The sequence below is a fragment of the Brassica oleracea genome, chromosome C6 (assembly GCF_000695525.1).
Source record: "Brassica oleracea var. oleracea cultivar TO1000 chromosome C6, BOL, whole genome shotgun sequence".
Taxonomy (NCBI): Eukaryota; Viridiplantae; Streptophyta; class Magnoliopsida; order Brassicales; family Brassicaceae; genus Brassica; species Brassica oleracea.
Window position 1 is genome coordinate 9548534 of NC_027753.1, and position 17322 is coordinate 9565855.

Consider the following 17322-nt stretch of genomic DNA (forward strand, 5'->3'; position numbering starts at 1 on the left):
ATAAAGATTAGGGTTTTAGGGTTTCATTCTTTATCAAAAAATCCAAATTCGATTATAGGTTCTTAGGTTTCGAATTACCTTTAACCTTAGATGATTGTTGAACCGGACCACCAAGGAGGATGAACCGCGAGCTGAACACGAACGGGACGCGAGCTGACTCCTACCGGATTGAACTGCATCTATCGGGTCGCAGACGTCCTTTGTTACTGATCGGGAACGCCTTGATCGTCGGACGCAAGCTGTCTGATGCTGTCGCGAACAGGGAAGAGATCGCGTGCTGGAACTGCTCTCGGTCGCGAACTTCTGAGCTAGGATCAGGAACGCCTTGGGCTGAAGCTGATCGGGGACGCGAGCTGGAACAGACGCGGGAACAAGAGACGCGATCGGGGTTTAGGGTTCGTCGGGTCGCGGCTAGGATTAGGGTTTTAGGGTTTTTCGATTTGGGTATTAGCTTAGAGGTTTAGAGTTTGGTGCTGATAACGTGTTATAAAAGTAATGGAAAAATCTATCTTTATTCATAACATAGAGGTTCCTTATATAAAAGATTACATCGTCATAGATAAATGAAAATATTACAAATCATAATCTCTTGGTTATGAGCCATCCACAATCTTGTACCGTTTAATTTTTTTTAAAATATTGTCCTGGTTCCTGGTGGTTTAATTGGCATCGTCCAAAGTTTATAAAAATAATCTCTAATATTGGCAATGAAGCCAGATTCGATGTAACTTTTTTGGAAAGAGATCATGAATAAGACAAGCGATAGCTAGCGAACGTAGATGCCCAAACTAAACGATAAACTCATAAAAGTATGTAGATGCCCAAACTAAACGATAAACTCATAAAAGTATATAAAAGGGAAGAAACATTTTAACATTTTACCAAAAAAAAAGGGAAGAAACTCATATTTTCTCACGACCTTATTCCTTAATTGGTGAAGTACTAATTAAATCAGTATCAAACTTCTTTTTTCTATTTATTATAATAATAACAAAAAGGGAGAATATGAAGAACACGAACACTCTACGTTAACATCAGAGGTCGTTTTTATTATCCAACACTACCAAAGATGTATTCCTAAAGCTTCCTCTCTATGATTTTTCTACGGCTAAAAATATTTGAATAAATAACAAATTTTGATAGGATCGCTTGCAATTTTTTTTATAGGTTTAACATTAATTAGGTATTGAAATTCGATTTGGATCATTTATTGGTATCAGGTAGTTCACGTAAGGCTATTTAAGATCCATTAAAACGAGAAAAAAATTTGATTCAAATTAGTTATTGGTTCAGTTTGGATAATAAAATAGAAACCTGCTAAACTATACATCCAATTCCAAACTAGCTACTTTACGAAAAATATAAATTTGAAAATATTTGTTTTGCCACTGTCTGAAACCACAACCAAACCTACCAAGAAAATATAAAAAATGCTCCAAGAATCGATTCCGCAATAAAATTCCAAAAGACTCATAAGAAAACAAACTTCAAGAAAACGAACGTTGGAGTTTCTATTCCCTTTCCATTTCCGACTAATCACCAAATATATACTTCTTTAAAGTTCCACACAGCTTGTTCCACTTCCAACTATCCTTTTCATACACATTCATTTTTTTGTTCATATATATAAATATTTTGAAGAGTTTAAATTTTAAGTCGAGGGAAGATGTGTTGGTCTAATAGCATTGCTCCAAACACGCATAAGGTTGTTGTTTAGTGTTTACTATTTGTTTATTTCTTTGGAGTGAATTTGCATCCATGAAATGAAAACGAATTTTAATCTAAGCCAGTGTAACGGGATGATGCAGAAAAGTAAGATCAATAAACTACTCGGAAACTGCATATTTCTACGTTAACAATTTTGTCATATGTTTATTTTTGTAAAACATTGAATTTATTATACCAAAATTTTCAAATTTTTGACAAATTTCACAAAGTAAACTATTAGCGGTAATAAAATCTAAAAACGAGCTGCAATACAAGCTAAGGAACTCGTAAGAGGCGAGAATTAGCCAAAGCAACAAAAGACAACGAGGCAAGCTCAGATCAAAGAAACATGAATGGAGTGGGAAGGCCAGGCAATTTCCACGAGCTCGAGAGAAATGCGCTCTCAAGCCTTGAATGCATGGTGCCTATAGCTTCCTAAAGATCCACTGCTCCCAAACCAATCCAAAGAATCACAAGTACATACCTACTTACCAATCTGACACTAACCACCCGGCAGCAGAGGCAGTGATACCTATAGATTATGGAAAATGATACTTTCTTATTAGATGATTGAATCATATATATACATGTATAGCAGAGAGATTAGGGTATACTAACTACTAGTAATTACAATAGAGAGTCCTAACTTAATGTATTTACATATATCTCTTATATGCCCCCTCAAGATGGAGGGACTGAGATCACTCCAATCTTGGAACAAGCTGTCTGGAAAAGAGTCCGCGGGAGTGGCTTGGTCAGTGTATCAGCCAGCTGGTCTCGGGTGGAAACATGTTGAACTCGCAGCTGACAGGCCTGTATCATATTTCTTGTAAAATGATAGTCCAAGGCAATATGTTTCATTCTTGAATGGAAAACCGGATTAGCGCAGAGATAGGTGGCACCAATGTTGTCACAGTAGATAACTGGAGGAACGGCGAGGTAGAGATGAAGATCCGAGAGTAAAGAACATAGACATGTTACCTCAGATGCAGTGTTTGCGACCGTACGGTACTCTGCTTCGGTGGAAGAACGAGCAACGCCTTTTTGTTTCTTTGAGGACCATGATATGGGATTCTTGCCAAGTTATATGAGGTAGCCATTTGTTGAAACAAAATTATCAGTATCCCCTGCCCAATCAGCGTCAGAGAGTGCATGTAGGGAGAAGCTGGAGTTCTTGTGTATGAAGATGCCATGTGAGCGTGTGCCAGCAAGGTAGCAGAGGATTCTTTTGGCTGCATTCCAATGATCTATGGTGGCCTTGTGTATGAACTGTGAGAGACGAGTAACAGCGTAAGAGATATCTGGTCTTGTGAAAGCAAGATATTGGAGACTGCCAACCACAGACCGGTATTCAGTTCCATCGTCAAGAAGAGTTCCGCCATGCAGCGTTAGTTTTGGCGAGGTGGGTAGAGGCGTGGTTACAGGTTTAGCTTCAAACATGTTGGTTCTGTGTAGGAGATCTGTAATATATTTCCGTTGCATTAGATGAAGACCAGCCGCTGTACGAGTTGCTTCAATGCCAAGAAAATACTGCAAATCAGTCGGGTCTTTGATCGAGAAGCGCTGAGCAAATGCCGCAAGAACATTGGCGATGATCATCGGGTTGTTGCCAGTGACGAGTATGTCGTCTACATAGACGAGGACGTAAGTGATGTCGTTGTTGTGAGTGGAGACGAACAGAGACGCATCAGCCGTCGAGTTCACAAAACCAGTGTTGAGCAAGTGTTGTTTGAGCGATAAGTACCAGGAGCGTGGAGCTTGTTTGAGACCATAGATTGGTTTGCGAAGTCGACATACATGATTTGGACGGTCTTTGTCAACAAAACCAGGAGGCTGCATCATGTAGACAACTTCAGTGAGGTCACCTTGTAAAAAGGCATTGTTGATGTCAAGTTGTTTGATAGGCCAAGACTTTGTGATCGCAATGTTGAGAACAAGTTTGATTGTTGTTGATTTGATGACCGGGCTGAATGTTTCAGTATAGTCGATTCCAGGTTGCTGCGTATAACCTTTGGCGACGAGACGGCCCTTTCTGCAACGCTTGGTGCCATCAGGAAAGTATTTTGTAGTAAAAAGCCACCGACAGCCAATGATATTATGTTGGTTTGTGTTTGGCTCCAGATCCCATGTATGGTTTTTGATGTGAGCATCAAATTCTGCATTCGCTGCACCTCTCCATTCATCATCTTTTAGGGCCTGAGTTATCGTAGTTGGTTCTGTATCCACTCGTTTCCGACCTGCAACTGAGAGAGTGAGTTTCTGAATTGGTTTTAGAATTTTATTTTTGGCTCTGGTTTGCATTTTGTGGACATTTTGTGGTGGTTCTTGTGGTGGATTTTGTGGTAAACTAGGCTGAGAAGGCAAGGTAGATGGGGTAGGAGTTGTATTAGAAGATGGTGTGAGCTGAGCCAGGGGTTGTGGCTCATTTTGTGGTAGAGCAGTAGGCTCTGTTGGCAGATGGGTAGTCTGAGCCGGGGTTGTAGGCTCATTTTGAGAATGAGTAGTGGGCTCAGGGAGAGAGGCAGAGGAGAGATCAAGAGGGTTAGAAGGCAATACCTGTGGGGATGTTGTCGTTGGAACAGTCGGTGGAGACGGCTGGTGAAGGCTCGAGCTTGGGTGTCCCGGGGTTGGCGATGGCACATTGTTGAATGGCGTGAACATAGAACTCGAAGGGGGATGTAGGTCCTCTACATGAGCTGATTGTTGCGATGAGGAGGACAAGGGAAATGGGAACACACTCTCAACAAATGTGACATGTCTCGATGTGTATATACGGCCTGTAGCATCGTCTAGACAGTAGTACGCACTTCGCGTCTGCGAATATCCAAGAAAAAACACACCTTATCGATTTATCTTCAAGTTTATGAGCTGTGTATGGACGCAACCACGGGAAGCATAAGCACCCAAACACCCGTATTTTGTCATAATTTGGCGCGGTACCAAAGAGGGTGTAGTATGGGGATCTCATGTCCAGTATAGGTGTGGGGAGTCTATTAATAAGATAGACAGCAGCGGAGAACGCATAAGTCCAATACTCTTTCGGTATGGAAGCCGTAGAGAGCAGTGTGAGGCCTGTCTCGACAATGTGGCGATGTTTTCTCTCGGACAGACCATTATGTTGTGGTGTATGCGGTGGCGATGTAAGATGAGTGATCTCATGCTGTGCTAGGAAGTCACGTAGCGCTATGTACTCGCCTCCATTATCAGAAAAGAGTGTTCCTATCTTGGTCTGGAACTTGTTTTCGACAAGTGCTTTGTAAGCAATGAAGACCTCTTTCACTTGAGATTTCTTTTTGAGTGGATAAAGCCATGTATATCTCGAGTAATGATCGACCAACACAATGTAGTACTTGTAGTTGTCAATCGATGTGATGGGAGAAGACCACACATCTGTAAAAATATACTCAAGAGGTCGATGTGAAGTAATAGTCGAGTGTGTAAAAGGTAAACGATGGCTCTTATTAATTAAGCATTCAGAACAAGATAAGTGTTTCTGTTTGGTAGATGAAAGAGGTAAAGAAAGCTGAGAAATAATAGTGTTTAAAACTGAAAGAGAAGGGTGGCCGAGCCGAGAATGCCACGATAGAAGAGAAGTTTTGGGGTTTGATGCAGTAACCATGGCTGTTACTTGTGACAGTGAGACATGCCACTCATACAGTTCATTCTTAGTCTTGCTTTGGAGTAATGGAACACCCGTGCTGAGATCCTTCACCTGAAAAGAAGCCGGGAAAAATTCAACCGAAACTCCATTAGTATTGCATAGACGATATACCGATATCAAGTTCTTATCAATATTAGGAACACATAATATTTTCTGCAATGATAAATCACGTGTATATGTGGGTATTAAGGAAGAACCAGTATGCGAGATCGACAATGTCGAACCATCAGCAATGAGAACATCGTCGTTGCCGTGATATGGTTGATGCATGGAGAGATTGTTGAGGTCTGAGGTAATGTGATGAGTGGCCCCTGAGTCGAGCAGCCAGTTTGCTGCCATGTATGGAGCGTTCATCACCATGTTCGCTCTTGGTTGCCAGGGGTGAAACGGCGTGGCTTGTTGCGGGTTCATGAGAGGCTGAGTTGCTTGGAACTGAGGGCAGCGTCAGGCACTGTGGCCTTGCGTGTTGCATAGATGACACTTGCCCAAGTATGGCCTGAATGATCGAGTGTCCGGTCTGTTAGAAGCTGGAGCAAACTGACGATTCCCATCGTTGTTGTAGTTGATGTTGTTGTTCCTCCGATTGTTGTAATTGTTGTAGTTGCGGTTGTTGTTGTTGTTGGTCTGATTGCGATGTTGAACTGCATTCGCAGAGGTGGGAACAATCGCAGAGGAGGTGTCTTTGCCATTGAGAAGCTTGGCTTCATAGTTGAGAAGTCTCTCATGTATCTCTGTAACACTTGGAGCAGTGTCTTTGCCTTCGATCTGGTCAACCACGTTTTTGTACTCTTCAGGGAGCCCACCGAGTATGATCTCAACTTGATCCTCATGATCATATGGCTTCCCAAGGATGGCAAGTTGATCAAGCTTGGTTACAACACCTTGTAGATACTCATCGACAATCTTGTTACCTTTAGTGAAGAAGCGCAGGTGATCACGTAGCTGTTTGATATGTCCCCTACTCGGTTTCGCATAGGTTTCAGCAAGCTTCTCCCAGATCTGAGCAGCGGTGGTGGATCGAGAGACCATCGGTTGGATTGAGGGTGAGATCGCTCCAAGGAGAGCACTGTAGATTAGTCTGTCCTGCCTTGTCCAGTGCACAAACTCGGGATTTTCAGTAGCAGCATCGTTAGTAGTAATCGTTGCAGCAGGAGCGATGACTTTGGAGTCAAGTTGCTTGGCGAGAGCATACCCATCCAGCAAGGCATGGACTTGAAGACTCCACATAAGGTAGTTGGTGCTGGTAAGTTTAGCAACATTAGACATGTTGAGGTTGAGAAGAGTGTTTGTATTTGTGTTGATAGAGAAGACTTCATTGGTGTTTGACGATGAACTCATGATGGTGGCTTTTGATTGTGTTTGAAAGAAAGTGAATTTTTTTTTTTTTTTAGGTTTGTAGGAGCGTAGGCTCTGATACCATATAGATTATGGAAAAGGATACTTTCTTATTAGATGATTGAATCATATATATACATGTATAGCAGAGAGATTAGGGTATACTAACTACTAGTAATTACAATAGAGAGTCCTAACTTAATGTATTTACATATATCTCTTATAATAACAACCGACGATGCCGTCGGATGGTAGGAAGATCGAAGATTGCCACCTTCAGACCCGCCAACCTAGACCGTAGACACGCTTTTAACCAAAAGTCCATATAGAACAGAAGAACCGAAAGGGTACACAACCTCCAAAGCAGCCAACACCAAGCGAGTACGCAGACTAAATGCCCAACGGTCATCCTGCCACTTATCAAAATAAACGACTACAGCCCACTTCGGAGCAAACAAACCTGCAATGCAACACATGGAGAGAATGAGGGGGCGTTGGGCGCCACACCGCCAGCAACTCAGAGCTTCGAAGCGGAGAGCCGAAGAAAACCACTTGAGACAACTATGAGGAGAGACGAGAAGATATCCTATTTTGACTATATGCAACCCACCAGAGACCACTGGTGGAAAAAAACTAGAGCAAGAGACCGGAGCATAAACTGCTCCAACTCGGGACCCGAAAAGAGATCCAACCTCAACAACAATCACGCGCCACGCTGACGGAGGATGAAGAACTTGGAAGGGACCGCCAACAACCCATGCACCACCTAACCAGAAAAAGGTAGACGAGATATATAAAAATCCTTACCATACTGAGACTCCAAACGAGAGGAGGAGACAAGAGCGATGAGCCATCACTGTCTTCAAGCGTCGCCCACAACACCGAGAGCCTCCTAGATCTACGCCGGGAGAGCCAGATCTGAACCAAGAGGAGCAGAGACATCATATCTGGCCTACAATGACCGCATATAGGATGCGGCGGTGACGAACAAGCGACGAACGCAGAGCTTTACAGAAAACGGCGAAAAATAAATTAGGTTCTTTACAAAATAAAATTTGGTAGAGTTGGTGTGCTTCGCCTCATTTTGTCATATTTTGTAGGTCTCAATTTTAACATCACTCAAATTTTAATCTAGTTAAAATTTTATTTGATATAAACTATATTATTAACTATCTAATTAAAATCAACTACAAAATAAGGTTGGTCAAGATGTTACATATATAGTTTTTTTGTTCAGGTCCCATATGTGTAGTTTATGATAAATTAGCAAAGTTTAGTACGTAGTTTCTGCCACATGTTTTTTTATATACCCTATCGGCGGATCGGACCGGGGAAGAACACATTTAGTGCTATAGAGTGGATTGGCTACCACACTACCTGATCCGAGTTTGGAATACCTTCTGAGATATGATGTTTTTGATATCATTGTATATATGTTTTCTAATTGATTTTTGAGTCTTTATCCAATCTTTCTAGTCCTTTTCTAGTCATTACGGGTCTGGAGTTACACTGGATAGGAGATGGACCAGTTGGAGCAAAAGAGGCAGAAAACAGTGCAATTTGGTGATTTTCACGCAGAACAGTCTGAAGTGACTATTCCCGATCGAGCTGAGCAACCCGAGTGCATGTTCCAGCGGCAGAGATTTTTAAATAACTAAAAGTTATTTCGAGATTTGCCCTAATCTCCATATTTTTTCTCCCAACCGCATGTGGTTTCCATATATCTTCTTTTTCCTTTTTTTCTCTTTATTTTTCTACGCTAGTTTAGAGAAGAAACCAGAACTTAGAGGTACATTGTTGTGCTTTCATACCTTGTAAAGGGAGAAGGATCTCTCTCGCCTTAGAGAAGAATTCTCTGAACCCTTTTTATATTTCTTTGATAATTGCAGTGATGTATTATCCAGTTTTAATCTTTGTGTTTTCTTGTTCCATGGCCGAGTAGTCGGATTGGTAGCTTAGGGTGTTAGGGTGTTAGATCATGAGCTAAACATATATAGATTAATATTTAGTTTTCTTCATTCATTGCATCTCTTACTACTTATGCTAATCTAATTACTTAGTGTATGATTCTAGGCTTAATCTATTCATAAAAAGTGTTATAGGTTGTTAGACATTGAATGAATGAGCATTGCATCCCTAACCAGCGAAAGTAGATGTTAGGGTGTTTTGTGAACAAATCAGACTTGAACTTAAGGTTTGTCATCGCGTCTCAGTCCAAACGACAGTTTAAGTGCTGAGATTGATTGATAAAAGGTGAAGCTCCATGATAGTGGGCTGATCTACTTGTAGTGTTATGAGTTCTAGACTGGTCCTTAATCTGAATCTGAATAATTGTTTGGCTTGTGACTGATAACACCCGAATAAACCACCCTAGGCTAGCTCTTTTAAACCCTGAAATCTTTAAAATCAACTTGTTCTTGCTTGTCGTGATACCTTATTCTTGAACCCCCATTATTGTTTTAGCTTAATATTGATCTCATAAAGATGAAGTGTAATCGTTGGTCTCTGTGGATTCGATCATAAAGTGCCAAATCGATATACCATTCGGTTGTGGCAGTGTGTACATTAGGTTAATTGGTGTGCATATATACGTAATATCACCTTCCGACTAATACCTGAGAATGGACCATCATCTGTTACGATCCACATGTTAACCACTTGGACTGAAGCTCAAGCACAAATTAGCCAAGTTCTGCTAAATGTTTAGCAGTGATATTCGATTCAAGAAACAATATGTATTATATATCAGTATACTTCGAGTCAATAATGATTTCAGTTTAAATTTAATAGTTAGTTTATTTCTTAGAAGTTAGTTAAGACTAAATTGATAAGGTAATAAAATAAAATATAAAAATGCCCAGTATAAATCATTCATTCATTCAGGTTAATATAGTTTTCATCAGGTTGACAAAAAAAGTATTCATCATATAAACAGTAGATTTTCAATATACACATAAAAATTTGTTGAATGTGCTTAAGTACTAGTAATATCCTTTAGTACTTTAGTTAAGGTTAACTAAGCGTAAAAATGGTAGGAATCCTAGCTACCTTATTTTTGTTCACTAACGTCTACTCGATTGGGACATATACTAAGCATAACACATTAATACTCTTAATTAATGTAAAGCTCCCGTTCACAATACTTTATTTTCTGTGTCATAATTTGACTCGCAAGTCGCAACACACGTTTGAAATATTTATACACATTCAATGTTTCGTAATCAGTGGTAATTTCTTGACATACCAAATTTTCTTAGCAGAGTGTTACTCCCTCCGATTTGTTTCACAAAGATAGATTTTCTATCGTTTTCACACATATTAAAAAAACATTAAATCACTATAATAAATGTATCATTTTCTGTAATTTTTATTTTTTAATATTTTTTAATCAATAGTAATTCAATAAAATCAATTAATTTTCTTAAAATTTACAATTTTTCATAGAAAACACAAATATTTATCTTTTTGAAACAATTTTTTTTCTAAAACATCTATCTTTTTGAAACGGAGAGAATATTGGTTGTGTAAAAGCATAGAGATGAAACAATAACAGAAAATAAAGTAAAGGGGGTTGAATTAGTGATCTAGGATGTTTTTTCATCTAATCTTGCATTATTAAATTTAACATTTATACAAATTATCTGAAACAAAAGTTATCTGATTAACTACTGTACTTTTAGATATATATATATATATATATATATTTTTTTTTAGATTACCGAAAATTAAATCTTTGATTAATAAATAATTTTTAAGAATTAAAGAGACAAATTACAGTTATAATTAACATTGAGAAATATAAATATTAACTTTTATGATAATCATAAATTACAGTTTAAATTAATTGATAGACATATATTGTAATTACAATTAACGTATTTTATAGTATATATATATATATATATATATATTCAGAATTCAAGTATTTTCTGGCTCTCTTAAACTTATTACATATTAAATAATCAATATCATCGGTCCAGTCTCCTCTTTTCTGAAGTAAATTATCTTGGTTTGAAGTAGATGAAAATACTTTATTTTATTGGTCTTCCATATTTTCAGTAAATATACTGAAATTTTTTCCACCTCTTTTACCCTAATTAACCGAAACTAAGAAAGAACCAAGTTAATTTTTCAGCCATGTTCATTTTTCAGTAAATATACTGAAATTTTTTTCACCTCTTTTACCCTAATTAACCGAAACTAAGAAAGAACCAAGTTAATTTTTCAGCCATGTTCTAGGCCTACAGTTATAAACCGAACCAGACCTACGGATACGAACTGAACCAAAAGTTTGGTTTTCGGTTTAGTTCATTTAGAAAGTTTGATTCAATTCGGAAACTAAAAGTAAATTTGGTTTTTGGTTCGGTTGGTGTGGTAATCATTAGTTCAGTTTCCTTAAAAAATAAAATTTCCAACAGTATCAAACTTAACCAAAACACAAATCAAACTAACTAGACTAGCCAAAATAACCAAACTTAACCAAAAATGTACGAATTTTATTTAATTTAGATAAAAAATTTAACCGAAAACCAAAAACCTTGGTAGAAATTTTGAAACCGAAAACTAGAGCTAATTTTTTCAGTTCACTTCGGCGAGATTTTGACTATCCTGAACTAAATGAATTCCGAACTAACCGATCCCAACAAAACCGAAGAACCAAATCCGCATGCCTACTATGATCTTTGTACCTAATCATAACAAACAATTAGGACCCTAGTGATTTCTTGGGAAAATATTGCATTTTGTATTTATATAATTTTTGTCAACATTTATGTAATGTTTTGTTATATTTATATATTATTTTTTTAAAAAAAAATTTGAGAGTATTTAACCTATGAAAGAGGTTCAAACTTAATTTAGCGCATCCGCTCGAACCTTAAATGAACTGACACCCATACCCATTTTTTACCACTCAACCATAAAATCCCGCACTATATTTACATGTTCATAAACAAATTTGAACGAAGAGTCAGAAAACATAGTGATGCAGAGATAAGTCTACTGTCTGCTTTGTATTAAAGTTTTGTTATATAAAAAGAGAGTCCATTAGATTATAAAAATCAGACTAGTTTCATTACCATAACGAAAACGCATAAACTTATAATGGCTTTAATTTGGCCTTTTGTCCTATGAACAAACAAACACTATGCACCTTTTCAATACCATTAAGGAGTTAAACACTATGTCGAAAGCATCACTTATTCTCAAATTTCATGCAATTTAAACTAAATATTAATTACTACTATAAATCAAGTTAAAAGATAAACAAAAATAAAAGTTGAACTTTACTTTTCTAGTTTCGGCTGATTCTTCACTCCAACTGAAGTTTTTTTAAGAAAAGAGTTGACCAACAAAAGCTAATACGAAAAAGTTCAGTGTACAAAAATATATTTAAATTGCATATTGCTTGACTTTTGTAAAGAAATTCCATTAATTAATCTTATATGATACCGCCATTTTAAATTAAATGATAATCTCATATTCAGCTAATGTTTTTTTATTCCGATATACTCAGTTAGTCCAACTATTCAGTACCATGTGTTCAGATAGTAATAATTCCATAAATGTATGCTCTGGAAAGAGATACAAGGAAATACTCCGCCAGTTTTAGAATATGTTTTAAGCTTATTAAGAAAACATATCAAATTGTAGTTACCAATGCATTATTTTACGTTGTCAACTATTCCGCACAACTTTCAACCAATAAAATTTTTATAAACACCATTATATTTTTTTAAGTTTACAATATGCAATTAATTTATATATTGAAGATGTAAAACATATATTCCATCTGTTTCTAAATATAGGATGTTTAGAATAGTTTTATGTTCCAATATGTATGATGTTCTCATATTTTTAGGTAGCTTTAAGTTTATCAAAAACTGTGTACCCAATCAAATTTAATAGTTCTATTTTGTAATTGGTTGAATAGTTTTTAATTTAAAATTTTAATAATACTTTTTAGATAAAAAGTAACTTTCTTAATAATTGTGTTTTATCTAAAAAATCTTATATTTAGGAAAATAAGAAATATCTTTTTGAAACAGTTATTTTTATAAAATATAGATTTTTTTGAAACGGAAGGAGTATTAATAATGCTATCATTTGGTTTATCAATATTATATATTTTGTGCCTGTTACTGGTAAACATTATGTTATTTTATTTAAATCCCGCACATTTTATATAAATTTCTAGCAAGTATTTTCTTATTTGTATGTGTTTAAAACTATTATTTTACTATTTAATTTAAAATATGAATTTATTTTACAAAACTATTTACTTTTTAAGTTTGTGTTGTATTGTATTCTTTTTTGTTGTATCACAGTTTTTTGTTATTTAACACTTTTTAAATTATTTTTGAAATTTAATTTGTTATTTCAAATGAATTTTAGTAGTTAAGACTATATACAGAAAAATATATATAATTTCAATTTTTATTTCAAATAAATATAATATTTAAAATTATAAAAAAATATTATGACATTATAACTCAACAAATTAATTTAATTGTTTGTATTAATATAGTTATTTAGCATTATCCTTTCTATCAAAACCACACTACTTTTACTATAAAAAACATTATTTTTCTTTTATCAAAATCACACTATTTTTTCTATCAAAATCACATTTATTCCGCGTAACGTATCAAACCGCTGTTGGACTGTACATCACTTTTATTCCGTATCGTTTATATTACCAAATATGTTGTTACCATTCGAAGGCAAAATGATGTGGCTTAGTCAAAACCGAATTATACAATGGGCGATAAATAATTTTCTAAATAATAAATTTTCTTAATAATAAATTTTATAAATAATAACTTTATTTATATGTTCAAAGTTTTTAACTTAACAGAAATGCAATTTACATTTTCTGTAAGCGAAGAACTAAACAAGCACTCTTAATATTTATATGTTCATCATTTCTAACTTAACATAAAGCTCCATTACTTTTTTTGTAAGTGATCGAAAAATTAACACACGTTTTATTTTTAATACCTTACACACGTAAATATATATATATATATATATATATATTTTTTAAAATAGTTCTATTCAAAAATAAAATATGTTTCATTTAACAAAAGTATAACAGTTTTCTGAAAAAAAATTCGAAAAAATATTTTATTAAGGAATATATTTTCTATTTCATATTTTGTATAATCCAAACAAATTTTAAATTTTTGATTATCACTAGTGTTTTTGAAAACTGGAACAAACTCCGATTAAACCAGTCAAACAGTGACTTGTTCTTTTTTTTTTTAACTTCAAACTTTTATTAATTAGGAAGAGTTAATATAATCTTCATGGAGAAGATTAGTAATACAAGAAGGAACATAGAAGTTAAATTGAAAACTACAATTATCTGGTAGTCTTGCTTTAGCCAATCTATCTGCCACCTTATTAGCTTCTCTTCCTGTCCATGTAAACTTGATCTCTGTAAACTTCTTAGCCCACCAATGAATTTCTCTTGTCCAATTATAAGCGCTAAATTGCAGCTTCCGATTGTTAAGAACATCAATAACTTTTTTATTATCACTTTCCATATCTAACTTACGATATCCCTGCATCCAGCAATGTTGAATAGCCATTAAAACCGCTTGTAATTCGCTTTCATAAGCATTCTCAACATGTTGGCCAATTGCTTGTGCAGATCCTTGATAAACTCCTTTCTCATCTCTTAAAACCCAACCAGCTACACTAGCACTATTGTTGCTTACGAAAGAACCATCAGTATTACACTTAATCCATCCCATCAAAGGTCGCTGCCACTTGTTCATTCTTGTTTGTGTAGTTCGTTGTTGTCTTTGTTGTAACGGGAATATAGAATCCTGATTTGTTGTTCCTTTCCATTCCTGAGCATCCAACTTAGCGTATTGAAGAGATTGTCTCCACTCAATTTGTTTACGTTGGAAAACCAGAATATTGCGAGATTTCCATAATCTCCATAGAATCCATAGGGGCAAGTCTTTAAAATGTTCCAAACTGGGAGCAGAGCAAATGGAAAGACAAGCTTCAATTTTTTCTTCAAAGGTCGTCGATGGACTGTTGATAGTAGTATTAGAAATACCCGAAGCCCGCCACACACATTGAGAATATTGGCAGTCAAAGAACAAGTGCTTCTCTGTTTCAACATGTAGACCAAACCTTTTACACTGATCATCTCTTGTAATATGCCTACGTCGTAAGTTATCTCCGACAGCCAAACTCCTAGAGAGGAGCTTCCACATAAAATGTTGTATTTTCGGTGGAGTCTTTGTCTTCCAAATCTTTTGCTTAAGAGGAACATGCCCATAGGTAGGTTGAATAGGATGTGGTATTGGTAAATGAGTTCCCAACCAGTAACCAGACTTGACCGTATAAAGACCGTCATCATTGTAGTGCCATCCAACTAGATCCTGTATAGCCATTCTGCTAATTTTTATTTTCAGGATGCGATCAATATCATCTTCTAGCTCTCTCCTGCTGAGTCCTAGTATCAGAGACCATCGCTTGATCGAGTCGTCTACGCAGAAACCCAATGTTCTCTTCAGCATTACTACGATTATGTCTCTTCCACACAGAAATGTGCTGTCTACATCTACTCAACCTTTGAGCTAAAGGAATCCGTAAGAGCTGCATCTGTCCTGTTCCTTTCCATCCACGTTTAACAGTATCATGAAAACCATCTTTATCGATCATGCGACTATCAAAACGGAATACACGTCGCGGCTCTACCTGCTCCGTCTCAATATATGTTATCAACGGTCTATGATCAGATACCCCAATCTCCAAAAACTCTGTCTGAGAAGCTGGAAATTTATCAAACCATGTACTAGTTGCCATTGTGCGATCCAAGCAACATTGCACTCTATGATTGCCTCTCTGCCCAATCCATGAAAATTTGTTCCCCAGCGTTTGCAAGTCTTGAAATCCACAAGTGCGTCTCATGTCCCTGAAATCTTGAAAGGAAGCTTCCGGCCTTATTCTTCCTCCTATCTTCTCATGATTGCCAAAAATTTCATTAAAGTCTCCTAGTGTAAACCATGGTTCATTCCGTCTTGTCAGACCACATCGCATCAATCTCTCCCATGTATGATGTCTAAAAGCAGGATTAGGATGCCCATAGACAAAAGACAAGTAGAAAGAAACTTCATTACTGATAACCTTACAATCGATTAGATTACAGGAATGACTTAAAACAGAAACCTGTACAGACTGCTTCCAATAAACCACTAAGCCACCACCTACACCAACTGGTGTTACAATACTAGAAAAAGGAAATCCTAACTGCGCACCAACGTCACGAACATAGTCATCTTGCTGCTTAGTTTCTGATAGACATATGATGTCCGGGAGATACATACGATTGATCTCCTTCAGGCGTCGAACTGTCAAGTCAATGCCCAAACCCCGACAGTTCCAGCAGATTGTCTTCATGGCGGCAGTGGTGGTTCTGGGCCCACCGGGCCTCCTTCCTTTGGTGTGTCCTCCGAGGGGACATCAGCAGCATCATTGTTAATACTCCTCTGTGGTATTGTCTGTGTACCTTCATTCTTCTTGCGTCTTGTGTATCTCTTCGTGCTAGATTCACCTTGTTCCAGATTTGTAAATATGCTTACATTCTCATTAGCAGCCTCCATCCTAGCTTTCCTCTTCAGAGCTTCACGGGTATCCGGACGTTCTCCAACCGCAGACAGAGGATTAAACATTTCATTCATATTGTACTCCTCCGAAAACATTGTTGGCATTGCATTACCATACCAGAGCGCATCATCTTCCTCTGCAATCTCCTCCACTTGGATCTCATTATCCATATTCTTATCTACAGCAGCATCCAGACCACCTACGTTTTCTTCTTGTTGATCAGCCTCAACAATCTCTTCAATGATTAAACCTTGTGGTGGCGCAGGATCTTCCTCCAGATTATCATCCTCACTCCCAGAATCATCTGCACCTCCATTATCAGGACCTCCATTCTGGATGAGACAAGCACCAGAATCATGAGTCAACATTCCACATGTCTCACAGAAACCACGCAGTCTTTCATACGTAAGCCTGAGCATAGTGTTAACCCCTGCTTCAAATTGAAATTGCCTTTGAAACCTTAGAGGCTCATCATCATTCCAATTGACTCTATCCCTTGCAAACTTTCTCCTCGCCGTAGTGTCGCTGTTGTAATCAACTTCCATGTACATTCCTAGTGCCCTTCCAATGTGAATAACAGCATCTTGACTCATGTATTGAAAGGGAATGCCACAGATTTGAATCCACAACGGTATAAAGTTGAGCATCAGTGGGTTAAAAAGTGGAGACCAGCGTTCCATAATCAACATACGATCAGCAAAGGCCCATGGACCTCGGCGAAGCACCATCTCCAGTGATTCCTCCGTAGGGAAGACAAATTGGAATCGACGACCCTCAGTTAGTCTTCCTTGTACGCCATATTGGCCCCAAATACGCGGGTGATTTGCAATGATTGAGCGGATATTTTGTCGCCTAGGCATGACCGGTCTTCCAATCAAGATGAATCGGTTCTCAGCAACAGCTTCATTAAGGACGTGAACAGGGAGTTGAACTGGAGGATCATTAGCACCCAAATTGAGGTTCTGCAAACCCCTTCGGATATTGTCCGCCAT

The 17322-nt window shown here is 37.1% G+C and overlaps 1 protein-coding gene across 1 annotated transcript; it reads right to left on the minus strand.

Moving 5' to 3' along the window:
• Window positions 1-16119: 16119 nt before the first annotated feature.
• On the minus strand, window positions 16120-17322 carry LOC106297432. The gene has a single exon (XM_013733670.1). It carries the CDS (start codon window positions 17320-17322, stop codon window positions 16120-16122), a length of 1203 nt encoding a protein of 400 aa, XP_013589124.1.